Genomic DNA, 13,357 nt, shown 5'->3' on the forward strand with positions numbered 1-13,357 from the left:
AGAACTCATGCAATATTCCAAACCAAGTTCTCATACAGCACTTAAATGGTATCTGCATGCAATTTCCAATTAAACTAATTTGTAATGTCTTCTTACAATTGGCGCCGTTATAATTCAGTTGCTTTAAATGATTTATATTTTTTTGTATCAACATTGCTATGGAAACAACTTCCAACAGTAAATTAAGCTTCCTGCATTTAACTAACATTCCCAAGTCGGTTTGGGGGGCTTGAGGCTTTTAACTTTTATTTGCTTTAAATTATTTAAGGCGGCCGGGCGGTGGTGGCGCACGCCTTTAATCCCAGCACTCGGGAGGCAGAGGCAGGCGGATCTCTGTGAGTTCGAGGCCAGCCTGGGCTACCAAGTGAGTTCCAGGAAAGGCACAAAGCTACACAGAGAAACCCTGTCTCGAAAAACCAAAAAAAAAAAAAAATTATTTAAGGCTATTTCTGGGTACTTAACAGCCTATTATTTTAACCATAAGTTTCTGTTTCCTATGATTTTAAGGTATTCTATACTGTAAAGAAATCTCAAAAGATCACTTCTAGTTTTTTGGTTGGTTGTTTTGCTTTTGTATTCGATTTCCTGGCAAAAGAGAGGACATCAGAACACCGGATCTTTACTTCAAACCCTGGGCGCTGAATTGGCCACTGAACAAACCAGTTCTTGGAAATGAGCATTCTGGCACGGTCTGACCTTTTTGATACCCGCGGGCTGCCGTAGGCAAGGAGGACGCTGATTGGGTGAGGCGGGAGAGCGCGCTGCCGGGGGCGGTTTCGGTTTTCGCCGCGCGCGTCCGCCGAGGCCCGGCCTGGGAGGGCTCCGGATCCGGCTGCGAGGTGAGCCGGCGCCCCGGGAGGGACGGGCGGGAGCGTGTGGGCGCCCCGGGCGGGATCGGCCGGCCTAGGCCGCGGAGGGAGGGCCGGGGCCGGGCAGGGAGCGGCTGGAGCCCAGGCCGGGCCCGCGACCGGGAGAAGGCCGCCCGGGCCACGCGGGCTCCCGCCGCGTGCTGTGCGCGCGCCCGGCGCCGGCTATGGTCCGCGCCCGCGTTAGGAGGCGCGGGACCCCGGCGACCTCCTCCACGGTCCCCGATCCGTGCGCTCTGGAAAACCCTAAACACGGACGAGCGGAGGAAATGATCCTCGCTGAACGCTTCCGTCTGCCAACTCCTTTTCTCGCACGCGTGCCTGTTTCTGTTTCAGCTAAGACCATTTTTTAAAATCAATTACCAGTAATAGTTTTCTACTTACATTAAAAAGATGTAGCAAGGTGTAGCTTTTAAATCCATTTCTTTTGTTTTGCCGTGTTTTTTCATTTTCGCATCCCCTGTGATGCGTCCCCCGCCCTTAACTCTTATTTCTCACTATTTCCTTGGACAAGTTCTCAGAAGGGAAGTTATTAGGTTAGATAGTTCTTGCACATTGTCAAGTTGGTTCTTTTTTAAGTGTTAGTAGTTTACCTCGTTCATGTGTGCCACTGGCCCCCACTGTGTTTCTAACAGCAGACCACAGCCTCTCTTTGGAATCATTACTGTTGAGCTTGTTTCAAGTCGCAGTGTGCCTCACTCTGACCTTAGACTCTGGATCCTCCAACCGCTGCGCTTCTGGGATTACTTCAGAGGGTGTGTGTGTGTGTGTGTGTGTATTACTGCACAAGTCGGCCAAATGCTGAAACAGGAAGAGACAGTCAATAACCATTTAGCATAACTCCCTTATTTTGCAGATGAGCCTGGGGCCGTGAGAGGTGATAGTTACAAGCTGCACAGCTGATTAAGTAGCAGAGGAGATTAGAACCCAGGTTTCCGGCCTCCCAAGTGAGTACCCTAAACTACTGCTCATCAGGTCTTCTCTCACTGAAGGGTGGCCTAGTAGGTAACAGAATTAAAAAAAGGAAAAAGAAAGTTTTTTTAAATCTCCTGACCTGTTTTCTCCTTTTAGAATGAAGGACTGGAAAATAGAAAAGCCACTTTTTTTGTGTGTCCAGCACTAGAAATTTATTATTTAAAATGTCAACCCCTTCAAGATTTTGATGATTGTTTTCAGGTTCTCAATGTCGAGATTAAATACTCCTGATAAGTAATACAGTTGTCCCTCAGTATCTTCGAGGGGCTGGGTGCAGAGCTCCCAGATCCAAAAAAATGTTCACGTTCTGTATGTGTGACCGCACATAACCCATGCAGCCTTCCCATGCTCCTCACATCTTCTCTGGGTTACTCACAATGTGTAATGTGATATAAATGGTTGCAGTGGAGTGTTGTTTAGGGAGAAACGACAAGGGAAAGTCCTTTAGCTCTCTAACAGGCAAAACCATTGGCGTTGTGATTACAACTTCATTTACTAGGTGTAAACCTAGGTTGGTTGGATCCACACATAAGGAGAGGTGATAGTTTATGTACTCATTATCTGGTTCTCATTTAAGTCTCTTGATTATCCTAAAATACCTTGTTTAAACCAGAAAACATGGTATGAAGAGGAGGGAAGGAGGTGTGGTTAGGGCTTCTTGGCAAACATTTCTGTCAGTTGCCATGTTGGACCACATAGTCCTTTGTTGTAAAAGACAATCCTGGCCGGGCGTTGGTGGCGCACGCCTTTAATCCCAGCACTCGGGAGGCAGAGCCAGGCGGATCTCTGTGAGTTCGAGGCCAGCCTGGGCTACAGAGTGAGTTCCAGGAAAGGAGCAAAGCTACACAGAAACCCTGTCTCGAAAAACCAAAAAGACAATCCTCTACACCTGTGGGTCAAGACCCCTTTGGGGGGTTGAAAGACCCTTTTACGGAGGTCACATGTCAGATATTTACATTATGATTCATAACACTAGCAAAATAACAATTGTGAAGTAGCAATGGAAATCATTGTAAGGTTGGGGGTCACAAAACAGGAGGCACTGTATTAAAGGGTCACAGTGTGAGGAAGGTGGAGAACCAGTGCTCTACACTGTAGACTGTTGAGGGATATCCTTGGCCTCTCTCCACCCCATTCTAGTTACCCGTTTCCTGTCATGACAATACAGGTCTGTAGACATTTCCAAATGTTCCTGGTGGGTGGGGCACAAAAATCACCTCTGGTTGAGGACAGCTTGCTTTTAGGAATTAACCTAGGTAACTTGATATCTGAGCACTTATGGCCAAGCCCGGCAACCTGAGTTCAATTCCTGGAACCCACTTAGTGTAAAGAGAACAGACTTCCAAAAGTTGTCCTCTGGCATCCATGTGCATACTGGGTAGATGCTTATTGTGCCTGCCCCCACTAAATAAAACGGATGAATAAAACACAATAAAGAAACAGAAGCGAAAGGACAGTGTCTTTTGACTGAGTAAGCTTCAGAAATCTGCATTTGAACAGGCGTCTTTGTAGACTTGGACACCTCGCCTTCTAAGTACCAAATGCTCCTCTTTTCCTTTCTTTATTAATGGTCATTAATAAAGGTCTTAGAGATTAGCAGCTGTTGACCTGCATACATGTGCTGTAGTAGCTGGACCTGTGGTGTGTAGATTAGTGAGGAGGGGACAGGGAGAGACAGGGCTTTTGGTTGACACAGGCTTTGGATGCCTCTTCCATAGACTTGGTCAGTCTGTTTAGGTACCAAGGCTATGGGAGAAATAAGATGTTTTCCTGTTCCTTTAAAATTTCAAATCTCAGCCAGGCGGTGGTGGCGCACGCCTTTAATCCCAGCACTCGGGAGGCAGAGCCAGGTGGATCTCTGTTAGTTCGAGGCCAGCCTGGGCTACCAACTGAGCTTCAGGAAAGGCGCAAAGCTACGCAGAGAAACCCTGTCTCGAAAAACCAAAAAAAAAAATTCAAATCAGAGACTGAATCTGACAAGCCTAGCGTGTCATTGGGTGAATAAAATTTGACACACACACCATACCTCCTCCCCGACTTTGTCCCCCCATTGCTAACTTTGAAAAAAGTCACTGGAGAGCAGATACTGTCATACTAGACCTCTTGGTGGCTTCCAACCAGAAATAGAGAGCCGTGATTTAACATCTGTATGAAAGTAGGTCACTTAAAACAAGCCTGCATAGGAATCAGGGAGAGTGAGTGTGTGTGATTTTGAAGGGAGAAGTTTTACCAAGGTGACCCTGGCAGAATGAAGTCCTTTTCTTGTGTTTATGGTTCAAAAGTCTTATCTCTTGCTTCAGAAATTGTCAGAACTATTCCTTCTGCCTTATCCAATTTAGAAGATGAAAACTTAAAATTACTTGAGCCAAGTGATGGGAAAAATTGTGGTGTCAAGACCAATTTACTTGTACAAAATGGATGTGTGGGCAAGTCATTAAGTAACAGGGAGTACCAAGGAAGCCTAATGAAGAGTAATGCAAAGGGTCTGGCTTCCTGGGTGATGAATAAGAGTTTGAGGCAACCATACTTGTTTCCAATCGCTTCAAAAGCATCCTTTTCAAGCCATCTAGCAGGATGTACTCTAGACAACAAATGAGGGGCTTGCTTTTAGCTCATCCTTTCATGTGGCTTGAAGTCTTTAGAGAAAAAGACCTGTCTTTTTAGAAAGTATAGATAGTGAGACATGTGGGAGAAAACAAGCAAAGAAAGCATAGGGGTCTGAATTAATGCTGTGTGCTCTGCACCTGAAGTAGGACGCAGGCCCCAAGCAGATTCCTCTTAGGGTTTTCCTGTGCCCTTTTCCTGACCACAGTATCCTCCAGCTAGCCAGTTCCTCAGAGTCTAGGGTCACGGCGACAGACAGATTCTCTGGTTCTGGTCCAGATCATCCCAGCTGGGGAAGCTGACCCAGAGCTCACGCTTCTGTCACCCAGGAATGAGTGTGATAATGCACTCTGACAGCTGGCGCCTTTTTGCATGTGTAGATTTAACTTTCAAACACAGACTACCCAGTGTCTTTGCTAAGCTTCTCTTTGCAGCTGGTGGACTTTTCTGTCAAACTTGGCTCAAGTGTTCAAAAATCCTCCTTTGATGTACCGTGTCTGGGCTCAGTCTTCTCTTGGTAGACCTCTGTATAATTCTGTCTGAATGCATATAGCCTTTATGAACATTGCCACTTGTGTGTGAGTGAGTTTATCCTTCTGGAGAGTAAACTCCAAGGACCCAAGGCCATGTTACCTGCTACAGCACTCACCTGCATCTGGGGCTTAGTAGGTACTCCATGAAGTGTGGATTGCCCTAAGAAGAGGCTGACGGTGATGGAAATAAAAGTGAGGCTCAACAGGTGTTATTTTTGGCGATCTTAGAAGGCTGTTTTTGCCTTCTAAAAAAAGTACAGAAAGTTAACATTTTAAAACAGTGAATACTGTCAAGCCTAGGTTTGTATTTTCTTCTTTCACTAGCATTTCATCCTAAAATGTAAATGGCATTAGCACCGGTGAAATTAATAATCCCTGCATTTGCCATGAACTAGGTTTTCAGAAATGTGTGTGCGTGGTTGACTTTGATGTATTCGTGAAGCCCTCCCCAGGGTCTCAGGGTCTCGGTGAACCTGGAGCAGCAAACCTTGGGGTCCTCCTGTCTCTGCCCCTAGTGCCGGAGTTCCACGTGTGTCTCAGTGCACCTGGCTTTTTCCTGGTGCTGTGGATCCAAGCTCAGGTCCTGTGTTTAAGCAGCAAGCACTTACTACAGAGCCAGCTTTCCAGCCCTGCTAGGTTTGGGTTTTGGTTTTTAGTGCAAATAGATGTTTTCCTTATTTCAGATTGTACATGAGGGAACTGGCCTCTGTGGAGGAAGTAATCCCAAGACTCAAGAGATGAGTCAATGGTGTCCCTACTAGAAGTTTTTAGCTATAAAATAGCACATGGGCAAGACAGAAGCGTATGGCTTGTAGATAAATGGCAAGATTTGTTTGTTTTTTACTAAACTCATGAAAAGTACTGAATCTGTTATAGTATTTACTTTGCCATTTTTCTCTTTAAACTCAAAACAACATAAATAAAATTGTTGTGTGGCCAGTGTCTTGGATAAATAGCAGTTGTAATTTTAGATATTTGTTAAGACTGGAGCTAAAGAAATGAGCTGACAGCTTAGTGGAAAAGTTATTTAATCTTTCTATTCGGTTTTCATCAGTAAAATGGGAATATTATGCCTTCTAGGGCTCTCACAGAGATTGTGTGTTGTATTTATAGATGTTGATGGAATTGTCCTCGTAGAGCAAGTCTTTATTAACTGGACTGAAGTGGTAGGCTGTAAGGGTGTCCTGTGTGTGACACAGCAGAACAAGTGATTAGGAATAGCTGCTCTGAACAGCTCTAAGGCTGTGCCATGGGCTGCTGTGGGGCTGTGTGAAGTGATGTGGGAACCCACTTCAGCTATCATGTGCAGCAGCAGTACATCATACGACGTCCTTTGATGGTCCATCTCCTATAAGTATGTTAAGGGCCAAAGAGTTTTGTTTGTTTATTTATTTGGTGAATAATTAACTTTAGTCTATACATTTATTGCTCTTTCTTATTTCTGATCAGGATTGTTAAACATGAGTCTACGGAAGCAAACCCCTAGTGACTTCTTAAAGCAAATCATCGGACGGCCAGTTGTGGTGAAACTAAATTCTGGAGTGGATTATCGAGGTAGGATTTTCATGTTTGATCCTAATTATTGTAACTGAAGGAAGAAACTGTGACTTCTTATTTTATTAACCTCTTCAGTGTACCAATAGACCAGAGTGTTGCTCACTGACAGTTTTTCCATCTTCTACTTCTGAGGTGGTTCCTGCCAGCAGTGTGTGCTTCTGACTTACAGTGTTTGTGTTAAATTCATCTCCTATCTGTTCTGAGATCACTTCTGCCTGAGTTCCCTGATGCTAGCTCAGGAATCAGAGCCAGCTCTGCTGTGAAGAGCTGGGGACCAAAGAACACCTGGGCTCAGCAGCTTTGTGTTTTCGGAAGTTCAAGATTGGCAAGCTGTTATTTAGACAGAGTCATTTTACAGTGTGGCCATCCAGTCAGATAATGCATATCCAAAGAGAATACTTCTTAAGGAGCTCTGCGTACTGGCTGTGGTGGTGCGTGCTTGTGATCCCAGCTCTGGGGAAGAGACAGGAGGATTCAGAGTTTGAGGATAGCTTCGGCTACATCCCATTTTGAGGCAAGCCTGGGCTACATAAGACCCTGTCTCAAAACAAAAAGACAAAAACTCAGAAAGGTAGTGAAGACTACTGGAAACAAGGCAGAGGCCAGTAAAGGTGAAGGTGGTGTCTGTGGAGTTGGGGCTGGAGCGCAGTAACAGAGTTTGAGTTTGTCTTTCCCCGGGATTCTGTAAGGTGTTTCCTATCTCCACGATTCCTGTAACCTAGCATGTGTTAATCACTTTAATACATTGTTACTTTGTTTTCTATAAACTGGGATTTTTGTGGTTCCCTCACCGAGTAGGTGAGGAGCCAGGACATAGACAAGCTTGACTGGAAAGCTTTGTTAAGAAATCGCTGGAGAGGCTGGAGAGATGGCTCAGCAGGTAAGAGCACTCACTGGCTGCTCTTGCAGAGGACCCAGGTTCAGTTCCCAGCACCCACAGGGCAGCTCACCACCATTGGAAACTCCAGGTCCATGGGATCCAATTCCTTTTCAAGCACCAGACAACACACAGGCAGGCAAACCCACTCACATGCTTCAAGTAAATATTTAGTAATGCACTGGCCTCTCAGCACTAGGACTCAGGAGTTCAAGCAGGAGGATTCCATCCAACTATAGCAGAAACAAAGGGGCGGGACTAGAGAAAGGGTTCTACAGCTAAGTGCACAGTGTTCTTGTGGAGGACCTGAGTTCAATTCCCAGTGGCCACATTGGGCAGCTCCCAGCCTCCTGTATATAATTCCAGCTCCAGAGGATCTAGCACCTGGTCTCCAAGGACATCTATACTCATGTGCGTGTACCTGCACACATACACATCGTTAAAAATAAGATGAAATCTTTCTAAATAAAGGGGAAAATCTCTTTTATTCTCAATTTCTTGACATTCATAGCATATTGCCAATGTTTTTGGTTGTATGCCTGCTTTTTGCGTCAGGCTCTTGCTGTAATACCTGGCTACCTTGGCAAGTTCTCTTTCTGCCTTGGTGTCCTCCCATCCCCAGTGTTAGAAGTATGGTGTGTGTGCCACCTTGCCTAGTTTTCAGCCATAAACTTTGGGTAAGCCCAAAGGAGACTTGGAATTTCCATGTATTGGACTAAGATGGACACATTGTGTGCGGTACTTTCTCAGCATCCACTTTCTGAGAGGTTAGCTATCTTAGTCTTTGTTTGTTTGTTTTTTCTTTAGGGGAAGTGTTTCTGTTTTTAAAAAGTAATACATATTTTAGTTTGTTGTTGAGACCTTCTGGGCAAGTAATGGGCAGCAATGCTTCACTGTACTCCCGTGTACTGGGGAGATACCCAGCCACAGCAGTATGATCACCTCTACAGTCTGGTGTCGCCTTACTACAATAACCAAGAATGTCCTAACAGGAAAGGAAAGGGGCTGGTTGTGTGCGAGCGCACTTGGAGGCAGAGGAGGCGGATCCCTGTGAGTTGGTCTCCACAGTGAAAGCCTGAGGACAGAAAGGACAGGCAGGAAAGGGGAGAAGTGTCCCATGTGTCCCATGACAGGTCTCCAGCTTGTTATTTCTCTTCTCACTCATGGAGAAGAGGAGGAGCTCTGACTTTAACACCCTGAGCGAGTTTTTGTTCTGTGTTAACTTTTGCAGTATGGGCAATTGAATCCAGGCTTACACATGCTGGACAAATGCCCTGCAGCTGAGCAAAAGCTCCTTTTTTATCTTTTAACTTTTTTATGAGATTAGATACTTTTACTAACAGCAAGTAATAGTGGCATTATGTTTTGAATTACTGTTTTGGCTAATTCCATAGCATATCCTGGAGTTTTTTACTAGTCTGTGAATGGACTTTAAATGTAACACAGTAGAGAAGAAGCAAACTGCAAAACTGTGTCTTGAGCTTCCTTTGGCTAAGAAGCAATAGTTCTTGATGGTTGACAGTCCAGTCTGATTCTTTGAAAGTGTACCGCTTCTCATAGAATTCTGCTCTGTTAATGTCTTGTGCTCTGATTACACACACACACGGTTTTGAAAAGAAACCCCTATTTAGAGGATAATGGGGGCAGAAGCAGAGAGCGAGGAGCATGTTAATGAAGTTAAGATTTTAAATGGGACTATTGACTTGGTTAATTGAATTGAATCTGTAGTATGTTTTTATTCTTACAAATATCACTTTAGATTAGAGGCTGAGAATTAGAAGCTTACTAGTTTCATCTTTTGAAAAGCGTCATCTGGTCAGATTTTAGAAATTTATCCTGTCTTAACACAATAAATGATTCACCCGAGCTGTTTTCCTTGAAAGCTCTCTGGTTTATGGCGTCTTTCTCTATTAGTTTGGATTTTAAAAATAGTCTTAACTCTGACAAAACAGAATGCAATGTGTTATAATGCAATATGTTGTTCTCTGTTCTCAAGCTGCTCTTCGCTGGAGTCACAGCTTTGAGATGTTCTTTCAGGAGCACCTGCTGTCTATTATCTTAACAGATTGTGGAGACTTCCTCTTAACCCGGAGCACATTCATCTGCTGCAGTAGATGTGTTGTGCAAGAGAGAGATCAGTCTGCCAGATCCGTATTTCACTCAGTGGCTGAAGTAACAAATGTCACTGGATGGAGGCTCATTTGTCCATGCATAGTTGCTATGTCTGTCCCTAGATCCCAGAGAAGGGCATTTTGGTTGGAATATTCTAATGCTTATACTTTTGTGAAGGCTTTCAAAGTTGCTGTGGTGATCACACATACCAGGAGGGGAGTGACAGTTGGCTGCCTGTCTTGGAGTTGTGGATGCAGTGACTCCTCTCATGCTATGCCCGTCCAGCCTTCATTCAGATTGGCACAGAGTAAAGGCTCCTTTTGTGTTTAAGTCTATTGAGTTTTGTTTACAGTGTGAATTTTTATATTATGCATTTAAAGACTAATGAATGAAGTGATTGTCAGTTCTAAGATATACCCTGTAATTTTCAATTCTTTCTTACTTTTCTCCAGGGGTCCTGGCCTGCCTGGATGGCTACATGAATATAGCATTGGAACAGACGGAAGAGTATGTAAATGGACAGCTGAAGAATAAGTACGGGGATGCGTTCATCCGAGGAAACAATGGTACCAGCTTCCCCTGCAGCACAGTGTGCAGAATAAGCCTTTCCTCCTATAATAGAGCGCAGCAGAGTTCTAGATGATGTTAAAGTTCCCTTTTACTTTTGTTTGTTTGTTTGTTGTGCTTGTATTTTAGATCAGTATAAACAGTACAGTTTTGTTTGTGTGTGGAAAGAGAATTTTCTATGGATTGGAAATAGAAATTCTCTTTCTCACTCTATTGATAAAGAGCTGAGGAATTTTCCTTTACTGACCAGGACCCTGTTTTCTTTTTTCTTTTCTTTTTTTTTTTTTTTTTTTTGAGACAGGGTTTCTCTGTGTATCCCTCTCTGTCCTAGAACTCACTTTGTAGACCAGGCTGGCCTCAAACTCACAGAGATCCACCTGCCTCTGCTTCCCAAGCACTGGATTTAAAGGCGTGCGCCGCCGCCGCCGCCGCCTGGCAGCCCTGTTATCTTAAATTGATGGTGTCCTCCCAGTGCCATCTGTAGAGTGGAAGCTATTTCTATGCCACCTTCACACCACTCACCTCTCAGCTTGTCCTTTTTCTAGTTACGATTCAGGTGCCATTGTTGGGGTTTTGTGCCTTTGAGTCTAGCAAAAGTGACAAAGACGAGACCATGGCTCTGAAGTTCTGCAGCTGTCAGCAGCTGCATGCTACCTGCTTACTGTGGCTATATTAAAGTCATCTCATTTAAAAATACAGATTGTCAATAAAATCATAGCCAAGTATGTGGGAGCTAGGGAAGGCATTAAATTGACTAGGAATTAAGACCCTCAGTCCACTTTTAGGTCCCATCCCTGGGTGGAGCTCTGTTTGTTTTTTTTTTGTTTTTGTTTTTTGTTTTTTGTTTTTTGTTTTGTTGTTGTTGTTGATTTCTTTACTTCTGAGTATGAGAATCTTTTAACAACCTTAAAATTTATGTCTTGTTAGGGATTAAACTTCCTGACTTTTTTACTGTGAACTCTTATCAAGTAAAGAAGGCAACATGTCTAAACGTGAAGTTGGTCCCCAGTATTTAGACTTCTGAAATAAGATAGATGTAGTCCAGGTAACAATGTAGATTTGACCATTTTGTATAGCACTCATTGGATGTTAACATGCAAGAAATACAAGAGAACATAAGAACTTACTTACTTTCATAGGGCTTCCAGGAGTATACCTAAAATAATTAAAGAAAATAAAATATATAAAATGTACAATGATTTGAGCATAAGCAATATTAAAGTGTGTCTGCCACTCAAAAAGAAAAAAAAAAAAAAGGCCTGACTTTTGTATACATCTCTTGCCTTCATTTCAGTAGAATTTCTTCTACTTTCATAGTATTCCTACTTGACTTCCTCCCTTCGCTTGGAAATGCTATGATCTTGTCTCACCTCAAGATAGCTGACAGCGGGTGCTGCTCCTACGTGGACGTCCTTCGAGCTTGTCTAGTTTCCCTGACAGTGGCTTTTCTCATAGTCTGGTGACCTTCTACACTTCCCATGTTATACTCAGTGACAGTGGTCAGTGTTCCACAGCTTGTACTTGGCTCTTAAAGAGAATCTGAGTTCATTTGATTAGTCTATGCTGGGCTCTTTGACTGAGACAGCTACTGTTCACTTTGAACAAGCTTGTGAGTCCCTGAGGGTGTGTGGGGTAGGAGAAGGGTGCACCTGAGGTAATAGCTTGACCAGTCCAGTTGCATCCTTTAGCCTTTAGCCTGTCTTCATGCAGCACACATTCTGTATGCTCAATAAGTTGGCCGTGGTGTGACCAGCTGAGTTAAACATTGGGTGGTACCAAAGGTTGATACTGATAGCAATCTCAGAATAAGGACTTTGCTACATTAAAAGTATCATCTCAGAATTTTTCCCTCCTCTGGAAATTACAAAAGTAAACAGAAACTATAGTTTATACTGGGGAGATAGATGAAAATATTCATTCTTCTATGTGTTTATCTGTATGCATGTAAGCACATCACATGTGTGCCTGGTACTTGAGGCCAGATGAGGTCACTGGACTCCCTGGAACTCAAGTTACAGGTGGCTGTGAACCACTTTATAGGTACTGGGGACCCAGCATTGGAGCTCTGTAAAGTCTGCAAGTGCTCTTAAATGATGGGCCATCTCTCCAGCCACATGTGCTAGTCATTCTAATCTGAGATCTAGCCTAGAAGGTTTAGCTGACTTACTTTTCTCAAAGCTTAATTGTGATAGTTAATTACAAAACACTCTTAAATTCTAGGCACATTCACTTTTAATTCCTGGTCATAATTTTATAAAGTCAGTAACATGCACAGATAAGACTAGTTGTAATCCTGTGAGATATCAAAGTCAGGTTTAGACTCAAAACTCATAACAATCTTCCATTGCTTGATATAGAAGTCCTATAAGTGTAACGAGGTGTAGACCAGGCCCTACTTGCCTTTAAAACTGCTCTGCTGACATGGGAGTCATTGGTAATTCCTTTTTGTCTTTCCAGTGCTGTATATAAGTACCCAGAAGAGAAGGATGTGAAGACACCAGGAAGCAGCTCTCCTCAGAGTTGGATAGAATTTGTTATGAAGTGTTTGTTTTGTGTTTTGTTCTTTTATGATCTTCGTTGGTGTGTTTTCATAGTGTGTTTTGTTTTGGTGTTTTAATTGACATTGAAATAAGATAGAGGTGTTACATTACAAATTGAATCTTAAACTTTTCACGTTTATGTTTACTTCTATCTGTACAAAATGCTAAAATTAAAAGCAAAAACCCAATTCATTTCTTCTGGATTATGTTACCCAAGGTTCCAGCAGTGTCATGTCATTGAATGGTGACTTACTCATCCCACTGAACCTGTGATGACGACATTCCGGAGGCATCCTTTGTCTCTTCCTCTGCTCACCATCCATACCATGTAAAGCAGGTAGAGGAAAACCTAGGAAGGCAGAGAGTTTCAGCCTCGGGCTAAAAGGGACAGGGGTCAGAGCTGAGCTGTTGCTTTAGTCTCCTAGGAATCTAGTGGCGGTACCTCCACAGTGGGTTGTGAATTTGGAAATAGCGAAGGTTGGCCCCATTACACAAGACAGTCGCTGCAACTCCTCGAGGCGTCCTGCCCATCCTCCTGGGCCAGTAGACCTCTTTATTTGACCGGCTCCTCTCAGGAGCAGCGGCATCATTGTAAGTCTTGGTTTGTCAGTCAGGAGTGCGGCTGTGCTGACATAACTGGCTGTGGTTGAGGCGGACTTTGTAAACTCAGCTTCCAAGTGCTGAGATGTGCCTGGGAAGGGGTTTCTCCTGCCTCTTGTTAGCAAG

General features: G+C 43.7%; 2 protein-coding genes across 3 annotated transcripts in view; one reads left to right on the plus strand and one right to left on the minus strand.

Annotated features, from left to right (window-relative positions):
* Positions 1–6,323, minus strand: part of LOC121829376 (uncharacterized) — a 60,122-nt gene extending 53,799 nt beyond the window's left edge. Inside the window, exons 1-3 of the mRNA XM_076573592.1 lie at positions 6,270–6,323; positions 6,068–6,162; positions 697–1,112 (exon numbers count right to left, since the gene is read on the minus strand). Coding sequence (XP_076429707.1) covers positions 697–1,112; positions 6,068–6,162; positions 6,270–6,323 — 565 coding nt within the window. The remainder of the gene's footprint in view (positions 1–696; positions 1,113–6,067; positions 6,163–6,269) is intronic.
* On the plus strand, positions 703–12,823 carry Lsm6 (LSM6 homolog, U6 small nuclear RNA and mRNA degradation associated). Of its 2 annotated transcripts, XM_076571958.1 has the most exons (5): positions 717–839; positions 1,723–1,813; positions 6,428–6,532; positions 9,977–10,090; positions 12,549–12,823. In XM_076571958.1, exons 3-5 carry the CDS (start codon positions 6,439–6,441, stop codon positions 12,581–12,583), a joined length of 243 nt encoding a protein of 80 aa, XP_076428073.1. In that variant the 5' UTR covers positions 717–839; positions 1,723–1,813; positions 6,428–6,438; the 3' UTR covers positions 12,584–12,823. The 2 variants fall into 2 exon arrangements, with proteins under 2 accessions (XP_076428074.1, XP_076428073.1); XM_076571959.1 differs by lacking the exon at positions 1,723–1,813 and having other exon boundaries at positions 703–839.
* The last annotated feature ends 534 nt before the right edge of the window (positions 12,824–13,357 follow it).

The sequence above is a fragment of the Peromyscus maniculatus genome, chromosome 5 (assembly GCF_049852395.1).
Source record: "Peromyscus maniculatus bairdii isolate BWxNUB_F1_BW_parent chromosome 5, HU_Pman_BW_mat_3.1, whole genome shotgun sequence".
In the NCBI taxonomy this organism is placed as follows: Eukaryota; Metazoa; Chordata; class Mammalia; order Rodentia; family Cricetidae; genus Peromyscus; species Peromyscus maniculatus.